General features: G+C 51.9%; 1 protein-coding gene across 1 annotated transcript in view; it reads right to left on the bottom strand.

Annotated features, from left to right (window-relative positions):
• CDH22 (cadherin 22) overlaps window positions 1-19,614 on the bottom strand; it is a 68,664-nt gene that overhangs the window by 32,254 nt on the left and 16,796 nt on the right. Inside the window, 3 exon segments of the mRNA XM_006091354.3 lie at window positions 985-1,178; window positions 4,883-5,050; window positions 13,468-13,587. Of these exon segments, the coding sequence (XP_006091416.1) occupies window positions 985-1,178; window positions 4,883-5,050; window positions 13,468-13,587 (482 nt within the window).

Genomic DNA, 19,614 nt, shown 5'->3' with positions numbered 1-19,614 from the left:
TGGACAATGACAGGGAGTGAGCATCCCTGTCCCTGAACGTGTACAAAGGTCTACCCCCACCAAGAGCCAGTGCAGGGGATTTGACCTCCTGCAGGAGAGCAGGGTTGGAGTGGACAGTCTCAAAGGCCTGCACAGCTTGAGTTGCCACGCCCATGACCATGTCTTGGAAAATGGATTTTGCTTCTCTATTTGACCTTCATCTTCTTCCTCTAGGACTCACTGAGTTTGTACTTTTGACTTCTGGTTTCTGGACAAGCCAAAGGGTGAGGAAGACTGTTAGACTCAGGAAAGAGAGAGCTTGGAGTCACAAGACCTGGGTTCAAATCCCAGCTCTACCCCTTATAGGTGGGGCCTTGGACAAGCCCCTTTACCCCTCTGAGCCTATTTTCTCACTTGTGAAATTGCATATTAATGATGTCTCCTTCAGAGAGAAAGGCCAGGATTAAAGGAAATGATGCAGGTAAAGGTCCTGGTATGGACTTGAAGTAGCACTTAGTAGTGATTAAAAGCACTGGTTCAAATCTGGATTGAACCCTGGCCCTGACAACTAGCTGTGCAACGTTGGACAAATCACTTAACCTTGCTGTGCCTCATTTTCTCATTTGTAAAATGGGGAGGAAACCATCAGCATTTTCCCAGGGTGGCCCTGGGTCTCTGTAAAGACCTGATCCCTGGAGTGGAGTCGGGAGGGAGTATTTGGCTGTCAGCGGCCTCCCTGACTCCATCCCCTAGAGCAGGGGTGGGGAAACCTTTTTATCTGCCAAGGGCCATTTGGATATTTATAACATCATTCTCGGGCCATACAAAATTATCAACTCAAAAAAATTAGCCTGCTATATTTGGTCAAACATTTAATTAACTCACCCTAATGCCTTGGCAGGGCCAGACCAAATGATTTCTCGGGCCTTATACAGCTCGTGGGCTGGATACTCCCCACCCCTGCCCTAGAGCCTGCCTCCCCCATCCCTCCTGGGGCAGCCTTACCTTCTGCACTACGATGATGGCCTCCTGAGTGTCGCTGTCTGTGGTGACCTTGAACACATGGCCACCAGTGCCACTCTCCTCTTTGAGGTGGTAAGTCATGTCCGTGTTCTCACCCACGTCCGAGTCCTCAGCCTTCACGCGTCCCACGGCTGTGCCGATGGGGGCCGACTCCTTAATGCTGAACTGGTACATCTCTGTAGGGGATACGGCTGTGAGCAGGGATGGGGGCAGCTTCCACCAGCTCTAGGGGAGAGCAGGGGGGCCCCGATGGGCTCCAGGGAGGGCAATGTCTGCAAGGGGCTCCCAGGTTGGCCAGGAAGGTGCTGGGAGAGGCATGTCCTCTGCAGAAATGCAGGAGACAGTGTGAAGACGGGGGCCCTAAATCGGACCCTGGGTTTATTTGCTGATTAATTTGGGAGTGTGCCTGCAGTTCTTTGGGCCTCAGCTTCCTCATCTGCCCAGCGCGGGTGAGAAAGGAGAACCATGGTCAAGGCTAAAGTTCTGGAGTCAGTCCTGGCTTTGTAATCCTGAACCTTGAATCCCTCTTTTGTAGAATGGGAATAACAGTGTCTTCCTAACAGCATTGTTATCACGATTAACTTAGATGGCAATGCCTGCAAAATGCGCACTGCACTGCCTAGCACATGGTAGCTACTCAATAAGTGGAACAAATTATATTAAAACAGTGAGGCTTTATGCTGACTTTTCTGTTGACATTGATTTCTGCTTATTTATTGAGCAGCTATGATGTCCCAGATGCAGTTTTAGGCACTGGGGTTACAGCAACAAATAACACAGACCAACATCCCAGTTCTCACAGTGCCTTCCTCTCAATGGAAAGAGAAAGACACTAAACACATCAGTAAGACAGGCATGTGTCAGATGGTGATGGGTACGTAGGAGAAGAATGAAGCATGGGAGGAGATGGAGGGCTGATGAGGGTGTGTGTGGACGTTTAAACAGGGTGATCAAGAAAGGCTTCACTGAGAAGGTGACATCTTTGCAGAAGACCGAGCCAAGGAGATATCTGGGAAAGAGCATTCCAGACAGAGGAAGCAGCAGGTGCAAAGGCCCTGAGGTGGGTGCAATGCCTGGGATGCTTGAAGAATGGCAAGATGACCATTGTGGCCACAGGGGCGAAGCAGATGGAAAACCAGAAGGAATGCGGTCAGATGGAGCGCAGACAGCACCTGACCTCTCCCCAGAGCTGAGGCCGAGGTGAGGGAGATCTGCTAAATGATGGGCCAGTGCAGATGAAGCAGGGGCGGTGGAGGTGGGCGCTATCTCTTGAGGTCCCCACACAGGTCTGGATACCCCTTGTGTAAACTGGTGCCTCTCAGTCTCACGCAGTAGCTGGGGGGCGGGGGGGGGGCTCTCTCTCTAAGACACAGCTGATCATGCCACTTCCCTGCTTTAATCCCTCACACAGCTCCCCACTGCCTCGGGATGGAGTTGTAGAAGTCCCTTGGCTGGCTCCTGCTGACACCTGCAGCCTCATCCTCCTGCTGCCCCACCCAACTCTAGCTTCAGCCAGGCGGCAGTCCTTGTAATTCCTTAAATGTGACTTGCTCTGCCTCACCTCCGGGCATTCCACTCTGTATTCTCCTCCCTGCCTTTGCCTCCTCAACTCCCACTCTCCCTTTAGTCTCACAGAATGTTACCTCCTCCAGGGAACATCCCCAGACCTCCAGGTTCTGCTCCTGTGTGCCCAGGGCCCCCAAGCTGATCCCAGTGTGAGGATTACTGCATTTCCCTATTACTTATTACTCTCTGTTTATTCTCATATTTCCTCTCTTTTTTCTCTCTCTCAGAAGGCAGGGACCACATCTCTTATTCATCCGGCACTCTCAGTACCTGGCAGAACACCAGACTGTCACATAAAAGAAATGTGTGAGTGACTAGTGAGTGAATGAACGAAAAGCAGTGTGAGTTACTGGTATATCCTCCCCAGATTAACACAAATGAAATAATCTGATAGTACAAAGGGCTAGTGAGGATGTGGTACAATGGACACATGCGTTTCTTTTCTTTTTAAAAAAATATATTTTTAGTGATTTCAGAGAGGAAGGGAGAGGGAGAGAGAGTTAGGAACATCAGTGATGAGAGAGAATCACTGATTAGCTGACTCCTGTACACCTTCCACTGGGGATCGAGCCTGAAACCCAGACATGTGCCCTTGACTGGAATCGAACCCGGGACCCTTTAGTCTGCAGGCCAACCCTCTATCCACTGAACCAAAGCAGCGAGGGCCACATTCGCATTTCTTCATGGGGAACAGAGTTTGGTTTTATTTAGTAAAGTTGAAGATGAGCATATCGCATGAGCCAGCTATTCTGCTCCTCTGTATATTCACTGAGGCATGTGTGCGGAACAGCATTATGAGCTGTGCAACAATGTTCCAAGCAGCATCCTCCATAACAGCCTCAAACGGGAAACATCCCAAATGTCCATCAACAGCAGAACAGCGAAACTCCGGACTACTCTACAGCAATGAAAATGAACGAAGGACAGCTATAAGTAACAACAGACGATTCCATAAATGTAATTTTGAGAGGCAAAAGAGCATGACAAACACTTTGTATGGTGTGATCCCATTTATATGGTTAAAAGCAGGTGAAATGAAACTGATGTTAGGGGGTGCACATGTAGGTGCACTGACCCTAAGGAAAGGCCAGGAGGTGGAGACCACGAGCAGATAGATTCTGGTTAGTTCTGGAGGAAGAGTGGGGGAGAATTATGATCGGGAGGGGGGCGCATGTGGGGGCTTCGGGGTCCTGCTTGGTGGTTACAGGAGTGTCCGCTTTACACTGATACGTTACGTCCTTCTGTTTGTGTGCTCTATTTCCCAATAAAGAAATGCCAGAGATGGATAAAGAATGAATAAAGGAATGAATAAACAGGAGTTTTCCTGGGGCCCTGGCGCCTTTTCTTTTCTCTGCCCCACCCCTTCCAGCTCAGCGCTGGCACAGAGCCAGGCACAACTGGGCAGAAGACTGGGTGACTCCCCCTCCTCTACCCTGTGCTTTGAAGCTTCCCCACAGAGGGTTCTGTGCCCACCCCGCTCCATGTCTGGGCTGAGGCGCGAGGCCGAGATGACGCTGCCACACTCTCAGCTAAGGGATTGGATTCCCTTATCTCCTGGGGGTCAGTCCCCTGTGGCGGGGCCTAATGTGAGAGCAGCAGACCTTGAGTAATGACTCGCCAGATAGGAATCAGCCCAGCTCCCTGCAGCATTTAGTCTCTGCCAGCCTCAGGCTTCCCCGGCATAGCTCTTCGCCTGAGCCTGGGACAGAGGGGCTAGCGGGCTGATGGGGGGGTGGGAGACTGGGCCAGATAACCCCCATCCCCTGCTGTGCCAGGAGAGGCAGAGAGCGAGAAGACCTCATAATTCAGAAGCACAGAATCTTGCCCTCCAGGCTCAGAGGAGGAGGGAAGACCTGCCACTCCAGACCTCAGGGTCTCCAGGCACAACTAGGTCCCGTGGCCTGGGTATGGCTGCAGCCTCTTTCCGTATCCCTATGTCTGCCCCCACTCCTGTGAAAGCCTGGGCCAGTGGCAGATCACGTGCAATGATCGTGATAGGGTGTGTGCGAGGGCCGTGAGGGGTTGGGTGGGTGGGCAGATGGGAACTCCCCGCCGGCAGGAACCAAGGTGAGGGGTGAGGAGGTCACCATGTTACTTGGATGGATGGAAAATCAGACACCTTTGGGGCCTCCTCTGCATAAAGCATGACCGGAAGGGGTCTGGGCGAGTGGCTGGCCTGGGGGGGTAGACAGACAGCTGGGTAGACAGACATCTAAATGGGAGTCCCTCTCTTGGTGGGAAGCCAAAAGGGAACTTGGGGTCAGTAACAGACAGACGCACAGATACTGCCTCCTTCTGGGAAGGCCTTACTTACTCTGCGGGAAACGGGGCGGGTTGTCATTAACGTCGGTGACCACGATGGTGACGGTGGTGGAGCCCGAGAGGCCGCCCAGCTGGCCTGCCATGTCTGTGGCCTGGATCACCACCTCGTAGCGCTCCTGGCTCTCGCGGTCGAGGTCAGGCACCGCAGTCCGGATCACGCCTGTGGACGCAGTAGGGTGAGGCCCAGGATGCCCACATCGGCTGCCAGCTGATATGGAGACCCCTCCACAGGCAGAGGCTGGCACACTCACGTTCAGCAGGGCGTGCAGAAGACACAGTCCCGGCCACAGTCCAGGTGCAAGCTCAACAGCCACCACACATACTCACACACACACGTGCTCATACAGATATGCTTACAAGCTCACACAGTGAATTCACACTCTGTACTTCATACACTCACACACAAGACTGTCACACAGCTCAGATTCATACATACTTTCAAATACACAAACACACACACTTATATACAGACATACTCACACACCTACTTTCAAACACACACTCATACACACATATAGTTTCAAAAACACACTCACACATATAAGCATACACATACATAATCACACACTCGCAATAGAACGGACACTTGGGTTTACTAAAAAGGGGCACAGGGACTAACCTGCCACTGTGTGCCCCCCTCCCGGGACCTCAGGTCCCCATGTGAGGGTGAACCCTGATATTCCCCGAGTGAGCCTGGCCTGCGCCTGATCGCCTCTCTGTGGGTGGCACTCAGCCCAGAGCCAGGCACGGAGCAACAGCTTGGCGAGTGTTTAACAAAGTGAACTGGACTCGCCCCCACACTCATTGCACTCACTCTGGAGTCACACACTAGGTATGTCTCCTCCACTCATGTGCTGCATACATAAGCACACATGCGTGGTCACATACACTCATGCACACTAACACACACTCGTTGTCACACACACCTCCATGATGACGTCATCCCGTGCCCTCAGAGCCCCAGCCCCTGGCCCCCAGCCTGGCCGCAGATTCTCTGTCCAGGCACCAGCTAATGGCGGAACAGACAATTCTTCAAGCTGCTAATGGATGCGGGGGTAGAGGGGCGCAGGAGCAGGTGACTGCAAGATGGATGCTGCGGAGGGGAAGGCTGAGTTTCTTGTCTCTGCCAGTGGAGACGAGGGTGGAGCGGGGAGTCGATGAGGCATTCAGAGCCTCCCCCCGTGACTCACTCCAACCTGCCGAGCACCAGGTGGTGACAGGTGGCGCCCAGGGCCTGAGCGCCAGGTGGAGTCATGCACCAGCAGCCCCATGATGTGCCCCATAAAACCCAATCTCCAGTCCTGATGTCCCCAAGCAGCCTCCAGACTCCAATAAAGGCAATGGAACGGGAGAAGAGGCTGCAGTGTGTGTCTGTGTGTTTGCGCGTGTGGCTGGGGGAACCGGGGGGAGGGGCACCTGGGGTTGCCCCGCTTTTGTGGGACCACATGGAGAAGTGGTCTGTGTACCCTCCTCTCTAACAAAGGTCACACAGACCCTTTATATGTGGCCCCGAGGCGTCTCAGGAGGCCCCCTCCCGACCCCTGTCAGACAGGTCTCCCTGAGGAGAGGGGGGTCCTGGAAGCAGATGAGCTTTGGGATTGACCCCCGATCTGCCATTTTTGGGCCGTGTGACCTGAGCAAACCCCCCACCGCTCTGAGACTCAGTTTCCGCATCTGTAAAGTGGGACAGCCTCCCCAAGGAACAGGATTTCTCCCCCTCGGCACTATGGACATTTTGGCAGGATAATTCCACCTACTCGACGCCAGCAGCACACCCTCCCCACCAAACCCAGGGCCAAAAATGTCTCCCGACATTGTCAAACGGCCCTGGGGACACAATCAGTTGGGAACCACGGTGTGGAGTTTCATCTCATGAGAATCCCAGGTGACAATGACAGTCCCTACCGTCGATGAGCGTGTCCCCTGTGCCTGGCTCTGCACTGAGTACCTGAAGGGAACTGTCCCACTTAATCCTCTCCACAGCCTATGAGGACGGTGCTATGATTATCCGTTTTACAGAAGGGGATGGAATCAGGGAGAGGCCAAACACTTGACCAGGTCTCACATGTAGAAGGCGCACAGCCAGGATTCAAGCAGGAACTCCGGGGCCCGCGTCCATGCTCTGACCTGCTCTGCTGGCACGGAGTAAGAAAGGAAGGTCCCTACCCAGCCTGCCTTGCATCCCCGCCCACCCAGCACATGGCACAAGGGTAGAGCCCAGGCCTCTGACAGAGGGGTGCTGTGTAGGTGGTCCTGTGTAAGCCCCTGGAACATTCTTGCTCTTCTCGGTCCCAACCAGGCAAGCTGTTTTTTCCAATCATGCAGCAGGTCCTTCTTGATCTACCCCTTCCCGTCCTATTCCTGCTCCTCAACACTGTGATCGTGAGGGGCTGTTGTGTCCTCTGCCTCTGGGAGGTGGTGGAAGGAGGCAAAGAGCAGAGGGACAATAGAGGAGAAGATAAAGGATGAAGACAGAGAGGGAAGGAGATAATAGAGATAGAGATAGAGATAGAGATAGAGATAGAGAAGGAAAGTGTAAGAAAGAGAGAAAAAGAGAGAAGAAAAGGGGACCTGGGGAAAGAGATGGACAGAAGAAACCTGGTGAGAGGCAGGAGGGAAAGAGACAAGAGGAAAGGGGCACCCCCATGGAGACAGAGGTAGAGAAAGGGGAGGTGAAGGACCTATGAGATAGAAACAGAGGGGAGCAGTCGGGCCAGAGAGAAATCACACCCAGGAGGAGACAGTGGGAGAGAAAAAAATAGAGACAGTGAAACAGACAAGAGAGAGGCAGAGGGACAGGAAGCGGTGAAAAGGGTGGGGGCAGGGAGGAAAAGAGAGGGCAGATGGACAGACTGACAGTGGAGGGGCCACCAGGCCAGACACAGGGGGGCCCTGAGTGAACCAGGTGTAAAGGCAGGGAGGGGAGCTGACCAGCTGAGCACTCACTATGCGCTAAGTGTTGGGCGTGTCACTTTACCTCTGGGATCTCACTCCATGAGCCTGTTTACAAAAAGCTCAGCCAGGGGCTTGGAGCAGGGGTCTGGCTGAGGTCCCACTTGTGGGTGAGGAGCCATGGGCATGAGGCTGGCCTCCTTGCTGGCCTTGCCACTTCCAGCTCCAGAAGGAATGAGGATACTGAACTCTTTTCTTTTGGAAACTGGTGATGAAGCCTTGAGTGTATGATCAGGTGCCATCTCTGAGTGACTGGGAGGTGGGTACCCATGGTGCCTCTGGGCCCTGCCTCAGGGTTACCCTCAGTGGTAGGTTGCTATGGTAACAGCTCCCAATGAACCATACTTCCTGGAATCCATACCATGGATCATCCCCTCCCACACGGACTCTGGCCTGGGCCACCTGACTTGCTGTGGCCAATGGGACATCAGCAAGTGTGACAAAAGCAGAGGCTTGATCAGGCCTGTGTGCTGGGGCCTGTCCTCTTGGAACTCTGAGACCACGAGACAATGAGAAGCAGAGGGACAGGAAGCAGTGAGGAAAGGTGGGGGGAGGGAGGAAAATAGAGGACAGATGGACAGATTGACAGTGGGGTGGCCACCAGGGGCTCACCACCCTGAGTGACCCCAGCAAACCCACAGAATTATGACCAATAATAAACCATGGTTGCGTTAAGCCACAGCATTTTGGGGCAGTTTGTTATATGGCAGGAGATAGCTGACAGAGAAATTGAGTTCCCTGGCTCATACATTTAACTGGGGGTCAGCCGCTGGAAGGCCCAAGATGGCCTCATGCACATGCCTGGCAGCTGACCCTGGCTGTGGTGCGACCTTCTCCATGCCCCAGCAGGCTGGCTGGCTTCCTTTTATGGGGGCGTCCGGACCATGTTCCAGGAGAGAGAGTGAAAGCTTCATGTCTCTTAAAGCCCACTCTGGGAATTTATAAACATCACTTCTGCTACATTCTATTGGTCAAAACCCACCCAGATTTAAGGTGTGGGAGGAATGGCAAAGTCACTCACTCTGAGGCCAGTGTAGGGATGGGAGGAGCTGACAACATTGTTTTCTATCTACTCCATATGCCTCCTGATGCTGGGAGAAGCCTCCTGGAAGCTGGTGCACTTCTGGGGAGCCTGGGGTAAAACTCCCAAATCAGTCCATGAAGCTGTTCTTGGAACCTTCTGAATGCAAATTCATTCACTCATTTATTAAACCCTTATTGAGGGCCTACTATGTGCAGGGGCTACAGGGTCAGATAGGTATGGTTCAAGACTTCTTTCCATCTTTTACATGCTATCTGACCTTGGACAAGCTCTTGAGTCTCTCTGAGCCTCAGTTTCCTATTCTGTAAAATGGGGATATCCAGTTGATAGGGCTGTTGGGAGGATTAAATGAGATGAAGCTTCCAGCAGCAGGTCTCACATTTTGGGGATGTCTCACTGATCCCCTCCTCTGGTCCTGGGTTGGGTGTCCCATAAATAACTTCCATACTGGGCAGAAATCCATACTGGCCTTCTTCACCATCTTATCTTTAGGGTCTGGCATATAGTAGGTGTTCTATACAATTTTGACTGTCCGACTTACTCCCATAGACTCTCGGTCCCACCTCATGGCGCCTGGGTGTAGCTGTCTATTTGTTTCTGGCTTCTCTGTTGGAACAAAAGCCCCATGAGGGTGGAAACCAGATCTGGCTCATCATCCTGACCCAGGATCTGGCACTTGGAAGTGCTCAACAAAGGTTAGTGTCATTCCTTCCCAGGAAAACGGACCTCTCTGGCCCATCTGGGAATTTTCAGAGATATCTTGAAGTCTCTAAGCAAGTCTCTCTATTCTTGCTGGGGCTGTGACGGGTGGGGCTGGTAATTAGAACCTGGCCACGGCTCCCTGCAGCCTTCTGTTCACCCCAGTTCCAGCTGTTGTTCTCTCTACCCTGTTGTCCCCTCCAAATGCTACAGAAGGGGCCCTGGAACCCAAGTGATGCCTCATTAGACTGCAAATGCCATCCCCGTGGCCCCTGCGGGGGGCTTGCTGGCAGATCTGGCCTTTAAAACACACATTAATTTCTCCTCTGGCACTGGGCCTTGTGGCACCCCGCCCCCTCCCGTCCCTCACACCTTCCTCTCAGGCCCGTTCAGGCTCTGCTCCCTGCGATCTGCACAGCGAGAACAGACTGTACCTCACAGCAGCTGCTAAATATAGACCCGCATCAGTGGAATATTCCTGGCTGGGGAAATGGAGCTGGGCTGGGAAAGACACTGAGCGGCTCCTGCATTGGGCTAAGGAAAGGGGAGGGCAAATATGGGTCTAGGAAATGTCCACAAAGACCCTTTCCGGCTGAGCAAGTTGAGGGACCCTAGATAGAACAAGGACCCATTGACACCTTCGCCTGCCTTGCCTGGTGCCCACTCTCTGGCTTCTTGGGGACTAACTCCTCCTGCCCTTCCAGGCTCCATGGCTCCCCACGTGCCCCATCCTGCAGACCCTCTGCAGCGGGGGATGCTCTTCCTCGGAACCTGGCCGTCCTCCTCAGTCTCTTGGAGTCTGACTCTTCATCTGCCCACCCCTGCCCCCTCCCAGACTCAGTCCTGGCCCTTCCCTTATTTCTCTGTTTGTGTCTTCTCCTCCCTGAAAAAAGCTGATAAATTCTAAGGGCTCCACTTCCTCAGGTTTTATCATCGTCATCATCATCATCCTCGTCGTTGTCTTCTTCATCCCCTTAGTTTCCATTTATGTACCAAGTATTGCGTCGAGCTCTTCATGCACTCACTGCTCCCGTGGCCTGCAAGCTCTCTCCTAGATACTGAGTGGCTCCCACCCTCACTTCATTCAGGTCTCTGCCCCAAGGTCATTCCCTGGAAAGTCCTGGCCTGATTTCTTCAGCTAAGTCTCTCCCCTTACCCTGCTCGCACTCATTGCTCCTTGGCATTATGTTGTATGTTTACATGCTTGTTTTCTGTATTCCCAATGTGAATAAACGCTCCATGAGGGTAGGTCTACTGCTGTGTTCCCAGAGCCTAGAACAGAGCCGGGCATACAGTAGGCACTCTATAAAGAGTTGCTGAATGAATGAATTCCTCCTCCATTGAATCCTCACAACAATCATGTGAGATGGGTATTATTATCCCTCTTGTGGACATGGGGAAATCAAAGTTTACAGAACCCCAACCATTTTGGATCTTCAAGTCCATATTTCAGACAACCTGCTAGAGGTTCTAGATGTTTCTTTTCTCCTCTTTTCTCATCTTAAAGCCAATATGGTTAAAACGGAATTAATTAGCTCTGTACCGGATCACAGTGCCCATCCACGAATTCCTCAGCTTCTAGATAGTTTTCTTACTCCACATTCCTCCCTCTGTGTCCCTTCCTGTCTCAGGCTCCAAAGTTAGGAACCCCTGGATTTCCCCCTCAATCTAGTCCCTTATAATCTCTAGGCCCCAAGGTTTGCCCTTCTCAGGATCTCACTCTCAGCCCTCAGACTCCCTCCTCAGCACCTCAACTAACCCTCACAACCAATCCTACATCATCTCTGGCCCCATAACTAGATGGAGCAGGTTACAGAGTCTGGGTGAATGCCGAGAAGGGGTGCAGGCTTTGGGTTTTGTGCTTCGGGGCTCTCTGCTGGGCACCCCACGCTCCTGGGTCTCCCTGAATTCAATCGCTGTTTCTGAGCCATGCTATACAGCAGCAGCCCGAGGGATCTTGTTAAAATGAAAACCTGGGCATGTCACTTCCCTGCTTCAAAGTCATCAATGAACCCACAGTGTTGGTGAGGAGGAGGGGAACCGAGTTCCCTTGCATGTGGCTCTCAGGAGTGCAATCTGGTACATGCTAGCATTATCTAGCCAGATGCCAAATACATTCATGTGCTCCTTGACCCAGCTTTTCCCCTTCCCGAAAATCATCCTGCAGATACCCCCGCCCCCCGGAATGATATATGTACGGGGTTATTCACTGTAGCATTATTCGTTGTAGCAAAAGATTGGAAAGAGCATAAGTGTCCATCAAGAGGGGACTGGTGAAACAAATTTTTGTGTATCCACAACAGCTGTTAAATAAAAGAATGGGAAAGCTCTTTATGTACTGATACGGAATAATCTTCAAGATGTATTGGTAAGCAAAAAAGGCAAGCAGTGTGTATAGTGTGTTATAGCTACCATTTGTGTAAAAAAAATAAAACAAATCCATGTACTTATTTTCTTGTACATGTATAGAATAGCTCTGGAAGGATACACAAGAAAATTACATTGGTTGCCTTGGAGACACAGACTGGGTAGCTGGGGGACTGGAAGGGGTAAAGAATTTCCACTAAATATCCATTTGGACTTTTTGAATTTTGAACCTTGACATATATTTTCTATTTAAAAAATAGCTTCGTTTTCAAAGAATGAGTCCAGGATCTTGTAGGATATGCACACTGAGGGCGTCCTTTGGGGCTGCAATTACTGGGGATGGGGGTAGGATGCACTTTCTTTTTAAAAACATTTCCACAATGTTTGAATGTTCTTTACAATGTATTAGCTTAGCAAGGAGGAAAAATAATAAGGATGTTATGTGTAAGAAATACAATTATAACTGTGCTCACAGACTGGACTACTCAACCTCTCTTTACACACAACAAAACACAAACCCAAAAACCCAAAATGCAAATCTGTCAAATACCCCTCTCTTTTCCACTGCCCTGAGAATAAAATCCAAGCTCTCCAACCTGCTTACACTGGGCCATCAGGTCCCTGCCAGCCTCTCACATCACTTCTCAACGGAGCCCACTTCTCCAATCCGAAGTTGCTTACAATTCCTCTCATGCCTCAGGCTGTTCTCCCTTCTCCCAGTCTTGCCTGCACCATGCCCTCTGCCTGGATGCCCTTCTCTGAATTTCCGTCTGGCCAAGACCTTCTTATCCTTTGGAGATGCTGCTACCGCTTTCCAAGAACTTTGTATCTAAAATCTTAATTGCCCATGCATATGCCTGTGCCCCTGCCCCAACCTGACTCTAAGCCCCCGACAGCATTTGTTTTTTCGGTGCCAGGGACAGTGACAGCCCCAATCCTGGAACTGACAGCCACTCCCAGCTGTGCGACCTCCAGAGAGCCACCGAGCCACCTCACTTCTCGAGGGCAGTCTCCTCCTTCTGCCCCCCGCCCCCCCCCCTGCCACTCTCGCCAGGCCCCTCAGGGAAGGAACCAGGCTCTAACCTCAGAGTGAGGTGGGGCATCGTCTGGTGTGGTTGGAGGACGGTAGATAGCAGAGAACCTTTTCTTCCTTAACAGTGGGTTTCTGTCTTTCCGTCGGATCCTATGACTGCCCTATGAACAGAGCTCTCCTAACTGCTGAAAAGGTGCCTTCACCAGCCCACATCCCCCAGACGACTTTGTTTTTCTGCCAGTCTTGCAGGTGCCCTCCGCCCCATTCTTTTATTTCTCAGTCCTTCCCTCCTCCTGTCCGGCTGCCCCTTCCCCGTCCCTTGGGTCTCCCGGAGCGGGCAAAATGCTTCTGTGTCCTCCATCCTACCCTCAGCGCCCTGTGGTTAGAAGGCTGAGCACACAACTCGTGTGGTCCTCGGCCCAGGCCCACCCCTCTGGCCCCGCCCCTTGTTGGCCCGCCCCTTTGGCCCGGCCCCGCCCCTCACCGGTCTTGGGGTCCACCGTGAAGTGGTGCTCTCCATCCAGCACGCTGTACACCAGCCGAGCGCTGCTGCCATACGTCGGGTCATCCGCATCCGAGGCCATCACCTGCATCACCGATGTGCCTGGGCCCGGGGGACCAAGCGATACAGGGGTCACCTGGGGCCGCTGAACTCATCCTCCCCACCTTTTCCCACCCCGAAGGAAGCTGGGAGAGGATACCCAGGCTGGGGAACATTGAAGCCGGGCCCTGTCCCCCCACGGAGTCCCAACCTGCTTCCTGACCAAGGGCCTCGCTAGTGACTGACACAAGCAGGAACCCGGAGCCAGATCTCTGTTCAGACCTCCCTTCCCCGGTTCCCACCCAGCTCTGGGACTTTGGCGATGGAAGGCAGCCCCTCTGAATCTGTTTCCTCTCCAGCAAAACGGGGAAATTCTAGTCGTTGGTGCATGAGGGAATGCGTTCTAAACTCCCAGCGAGGAACAGCTCAGAGCAGACATGTCTCTCAGTGGGTGGTGGTCACGGTCATTGTCACCAGGGAAGGTCATGGCAGTTATCGAGTCAGAGCTCGGACTGGAAACCAGGCACCTTATTCCCAAAGCAGGGGTCTTCTTACACACTCCGCACTTCTCAAGGGAATTCTGCCTCCTTCCTCCCCATGCCCTCACCCCCACTTCCCTCATCCCCCATCCTGTGGCAGGATGAGGGGGCAGCTCAGAAGGACAGCCAAGTTCATTGGGACTCAGAGGCCAGTGTCTGTCTCTTGGTCCCTGTGGAAGGAGAATGGCAGTGCCCAGCTTCCCCTTTGGGAAATAGTTGGCTGTGGGCCCTGGTGCCTTCCTGGCCCCTCCCCAACCCCCCGTGCAGATGGTCCCCACCCCCAGACACACACACACTTCTCATGCTCCGCACGTAGGCTGCTGGGGAGAGTATAAATTGGATAAAAGTCCATCAAACAGTGGCAATTAAGTTATTGATTTTCGACGCTGCCTCATTAAACTGGGAGCTCCTCTCGGCCTGTCCCAGAGATGGCTCTAATTTGACATCATGTTCAATTTGACAAAAGCAGGGCTTGGGACGTGAGGCTGGACAGGATGGGGTGAGGGTTAGAGTGGGGAGAGGGTTTAGGGGGGGGGACAGAAAAGCCATCTGGTCTATCTGAACCTTTTCAGGGAGGAGGGGGTGAGGTGAAAGACCCAAGAGGGAGGCTAGGGGGCCCAGGACATGACCCAAGGGGGATAAGACTCAGATGCCCTCTTCGGAGTGCCATGCTGGTGAGGGGAAGGGGCCCAGGCCTCCTGGGATTCTAAGCAGCGGCCTCCTGGGCCTGGGTTCGGCTCTCTGGGCCAGTAGGGCAGTGTGCTGGGAGGGGAGGCCAGCTCACTGCCTGGCTAATGAGTGAGGCTTGGGAAATGCTACTGCAGCAATTCTGCTAAGCCCGGCCTCTCCGCCTCCAGCCTGGGGCCCTCGATCATTCCAGACAGACACGTGTATTTATTTTTCACTCTTTTGCATTTCTCATTTCCCTCTCATGTCCTTCCTCCCACGAGCCTCCTAAGCCTGCTCTGCAATGCGCCTCTTTCTTTGGTGGCTCCAGCTCCATGTCAACCATGTCAGAGTTCCCAGGAGAAGCTGGGGAAGAGGTGTTTGGGCAAGCCCCCTCCCTCTTGATGCTTGGCGCTCAGGGGTTTCCTGCTCAGGGCCAAGAGCATGGTCCCAGGCGCCTCCACCCCATTCTACAGAGAGAGGAGAGAGGAATAAACTATTGAGTACCTATTACATGCCTGGCTTCACCGGCCACTTACATTCATCATCTCTAATTCTCATAGCATCTCTGAGAGGCAGAATGGGCCCCTCATAATTACAGGTGAGGAGACGGGTAAAAGAACAGAAAAGCCTTGACTGAAGGTACAGACTGAGGAAGGAGTGATATTTGAACTCAGGATTCTCAGAGGCCAAAGACCTTCTGGTTGTCAGAGTCAGCACAGGCACAGTGACTCTGGGGATGGTGGCCTGATGTACTGAACCACAATCCGCATGACTCTGCCACTTACTGCCAGTTTGACCTTGGGTATAGCACAAAACCATTTGTACCTCAATTTTCTTATTTGTGAAATTAGGGTGACAGTACTACCAAACTCTTGGGATCGGTTTGAGATTTCAAATAGGTTTCAATTTTTCAGCACGGAGGACAGTGTCTGGCCCATGCTAAGGACTCAATAAATGCAGGTTGTTGCCGAGTCAGGAGGCACTGCATGCCAGTACACAATGGCACAATTATGCCCCCTCGCAGACATACTGAAATGGAAGAAGATGCATAAAGCATCAGGCTCCTGGTGGGTGCTCAGTAAACACTGGCTATTGTAACTGTTATCAGAGAGGGTGCCCTTGTCCCTCCCCTCGGCAAGTGACTCTCCATGGATATGGCTGATTTCTCTCTCTCTCTCTCTCTCTCTCTCTCTCTCTCTCTCTCTCTCTCTCTCCTCTCCCTCTCCCTCTCCCTGGCTGCATCCCAGGGATTCCCGCAGGGATGATAGAATCATTTCCCCAATCTGGGATTCTTTATTGCAGCCATTACAGTTAATGCCAACATGTGGGGATGGTGAAGGGTCAGTGCTTCACAACTGATTCCCCAGGACCCACACCCCTCCCACCTTCTTTGCAAGTCAGCAGCTCCCCAGAACTGACAGAGGGTGCCAGGCCTGTAGTTGCTGGGGGACCATCTTCAGGTCATCCCTCCTAGGTTCAGCAGCTTGCAGTTTACAATGCACCATCACGTCCACTCGCTTCTTCAGTCCTCATGCCCTCTGTGATGTGATGCAGTGGTGTGCTGGTTCATGTTTAACCATCAGCTCCAGGGGGTGGAGGGGCAGGAAGGAATGCCCTACTTTGTAGCGTTCGCTGATTTTCATGGTGTAAATACCCCCGCCATGGCCAATTTCAAGCTACCAATGTGATATCAAGAGGCTCACAAAACTCCTGAAGAGCAATACTTGGCTCTTGTGAACTGAGGAAGGCACAGTGACTCTGGGGATGGTGGCCTGATACGAGATGATCCAGTACAATCCTGCATTATTCCCATTTTACAGAAGAGAAAACTGCTACGCATAGTGAAGAGTGAAAATGTCAAATTAATAATGAGTAAAAATGAAATCCATCATTATATATCATTATTTGATGATAATGATATATTGTGCTTACTGAATGACTGCTTTGTGTTGGATATTGGTAAACCCTTTGTGTATATTATCTTATAGGATTTATATAATAAAGCCTTGAAGTAAGCTCTATTAAAATTTCCACTTTACATATGAGGAAATGGAGGCCAAATAAAGCAGTGAAACACCCTGCCTTAATTTCTTTATTGGTGAAATGAGGGTGATAGTACTACCAAGCTCTCAGGATTGTTTTGAGAATGCAGATTTCTATTTTCAGAACCAAGGACAGTGCCTGGCTAAATTCACCTGGCAAGGAAATACGGAAGGTAGGATTCAAACCCAGGTCGATCTGATGTCAAAACCCACATGTATCCTACCTTATAGGTAGGATAAGGGGGGGGGGTCAATGAGAGTAGAACAGGGGTCCTCAAACTTTTTAAACAGGGGGCCAGTTCACTGTCCCTCAGACCGTTGGAGGGCCGGACTATAGTTTAAAAAAAAACTATGAACAAATTCCTCTGCACACTGCACATATCTTATTTTGAAGTAAAAAAACAAAACGGGAACAAATACAATATTTGTATTTGCATATGGCCCGCGGGCCGTAGTTTGAGGACCCCTGGAGTAGAACTATACAGAGAGCGAGAGAGAGGAAAGAGTGAGAGAAAGGAAGGGGAGGACAGAGAAGGGAGTTGTATTGAGCATTCTCCCTCCCCAATAGTTTAATTCAAGCCCAGACTTCCAGAAACCAGGATGAAATGTCCGCTGTCCATGGTGCTGCCGGACAGCCCTTCTGCTACCTGAGCTGGAGCGCCTAAGTCTAGGCTGGCATAGGAAGGGCTGCCAAAGTGATTCTTGGACAAACAGCAAACCAGCGCCCAGGGCTCCATGTGGAATGTTACATGAGAAAGGCTGGTCCTGGGAGAGCACAGAAACCAGTGGTTCAAAGCCTGGCTGCACATTCCAACCTCTTAGGAGCCGTAAAATAAACCGGATGCTGAGCCCCACCCAGACCAATTCAATAGGACTCTCTCGGGGTGGAGCATAGGCAAAGGTACTTAAAAAGCTCCCACAGTGATTCTAAAGAGCACCCAAGGCGAAGAACTGATGCCCTAGACACAATCCCCGATTGAACTGGTGAGGAAACTGAGTCACAAAGAGGCTGAATGCCTTTCCCCAGGTTACATCTTAGTATGTGGAAGGGAAATACTCAAACCTGCTCTGTGTAGCTGGCATGTCCCCTCCAGGACTCACTGTGCCTGTGCTGAGACTGACACTCAGGAGGAAGCAGCAAGGATGATGCTGTCTTCCTCCCAGGCAAAATCGGCAGAAGTTGGACATCCTGGGAGGAGATGCCCCCGACACCTCCACGGAAACAGCACGGGCTTTGGCATCAGAGAGCCCTGGGTTCAAATCCCACCACTTCTTCACTCTGTGTCTTCGTCAAGTCTTTCCTTCTGTTTGAACTGTTTCCTTGCCTGAAATGTGCAGAGATGCTATGAGGATTAGAGTGATGGATTCAAGTGCCTGGGGAAGCCAGGCATGTAGTAGGTGCTCAATCAGAGTTATTCCTTTCACCTCTCTTTGTCTGGTCCCAAGGTCTCTGGGGCCATGTCCTTGGCCATGAGTAGGATATCCCAGAGCACCAGTTTCAGGAGGGAGGGGGCTTGCCCACCCCTCATCTCTGGTTTACCTGGGTGGTTCTGACATAGCTCCGCATGGAGTCAGAACTGCAACCCCTGTCTTGGCTCTCAGGCCAGAATTATTTCCTTTCTTGTCCCTTAACCCTTGCTATCTGTGAGGTCCAACGGAGACCCAATCTTGTGCTCCAGGACCCCCAGGAGAAGCCCCAGTTGGCTCAGGGAGGAGGGAGGAGGTAGTGCTATGGGGGGTGGAGCTCAGAGATTGAAGACATAAACTCTCATTCCAGCCCTGTCCTCCGTTATGGGAAACCGTCTGACCTGACCTGACTGGGCCTCAGTTCCCCTTCTGTGAGATAGAGATAAGGCTTTATCCTTCCTGCCTCACTGGATGAGGGAGATGCCTTAATGAGATGAAAGAGATGAAACACTTTGGAAAAGAACAGAGTCCTCGATCGAGATGACCGAGTGTCATTATTATGAAGATGTTTGTAATTACGATTATCCTGCCTCCTCCTCCCTCCCTGCACTGCCCTGCTGGGCCTGGGAAACCCTCGGCTCACATTTAGCTTCTCAAACATTTATAAAAAATGAGTCCCACCCCCTGCTGCTGCCAGAACTGCTCAGAATGCTTTCTATTAAAAATTAAAAACCACTTGTCGAGTCCCTGGGAATGCTCAGATTACACAGGAAACAAGGCCTTTCTCAAACTCCCCCCCAACTCCACCTTTGATCATCACTTATAATGCACTTGCTGGGCTGGCCCCCGCCCCACTTCCGCTGCCCAGCCAGGGCAGCCTAATGCAGATGAATGATGCCCTGGAGATGCAGGGAAGTGACTGCACAGGAGGCGGAGGTCACATGGCCCAGTGACCACTGACAGAGAAAGTGGCACAAAGAGATGGGACAAGAAAGTGGGTCAGAGACAGAGAGACAAGGGACAGAAGGACAAAGATTCAGAGAGATGGACAGAGAAAAAGTGGGAAGACAGAGATACCCAAACACAGAGGGAGAAATGAGGACAGAGACAGAGAGATGAGGTTTGGAGAGGCAGAGACAGAAGTGGGACAGAGACAGTGTGACAGAAAGAGGTAGAAATACAGAGATAAAGTTGGAAAGTCAAGTTATATAGAAGCAGAGACAGACGGAGATACATATGAAGCAGGAGGAGAGTAGGAGAGAGTGGGAAGGGGATAAGGAGAAGGAAGGAGATTTTGGCTTGATGGGGCGAGCCCCTGTCCCCCTGCATGTCACAAACATTTCTCCAGAGTCTCCAGGGGACTCTGGAACACTGTCCCCTTACTCTTTCGCTGCTCATGGGTCCCAGCGATGGACTCACCCATGCAGGCAACT

The sequence above is a fragment of the Myotis lucifugus genome, unplaced genomic scaffold (genome assembly GCF_000147115.1).
Source record: "Myotis lucifugus unplaced genomic scaffold, Myoluc2.0 scaffold_90, whole genome shotgun sequence".
Classification (NCBI taxonomy): domain Eukaryota; kingdom Metazoa; phylum Chordata; class Mammalia; order Chiroptera; family Vespertilionidae; genus Myotis; species Myotis lucifugus.
This window is presented reverse-complemented; position numbering and strand designations above follow the sequence as displayed.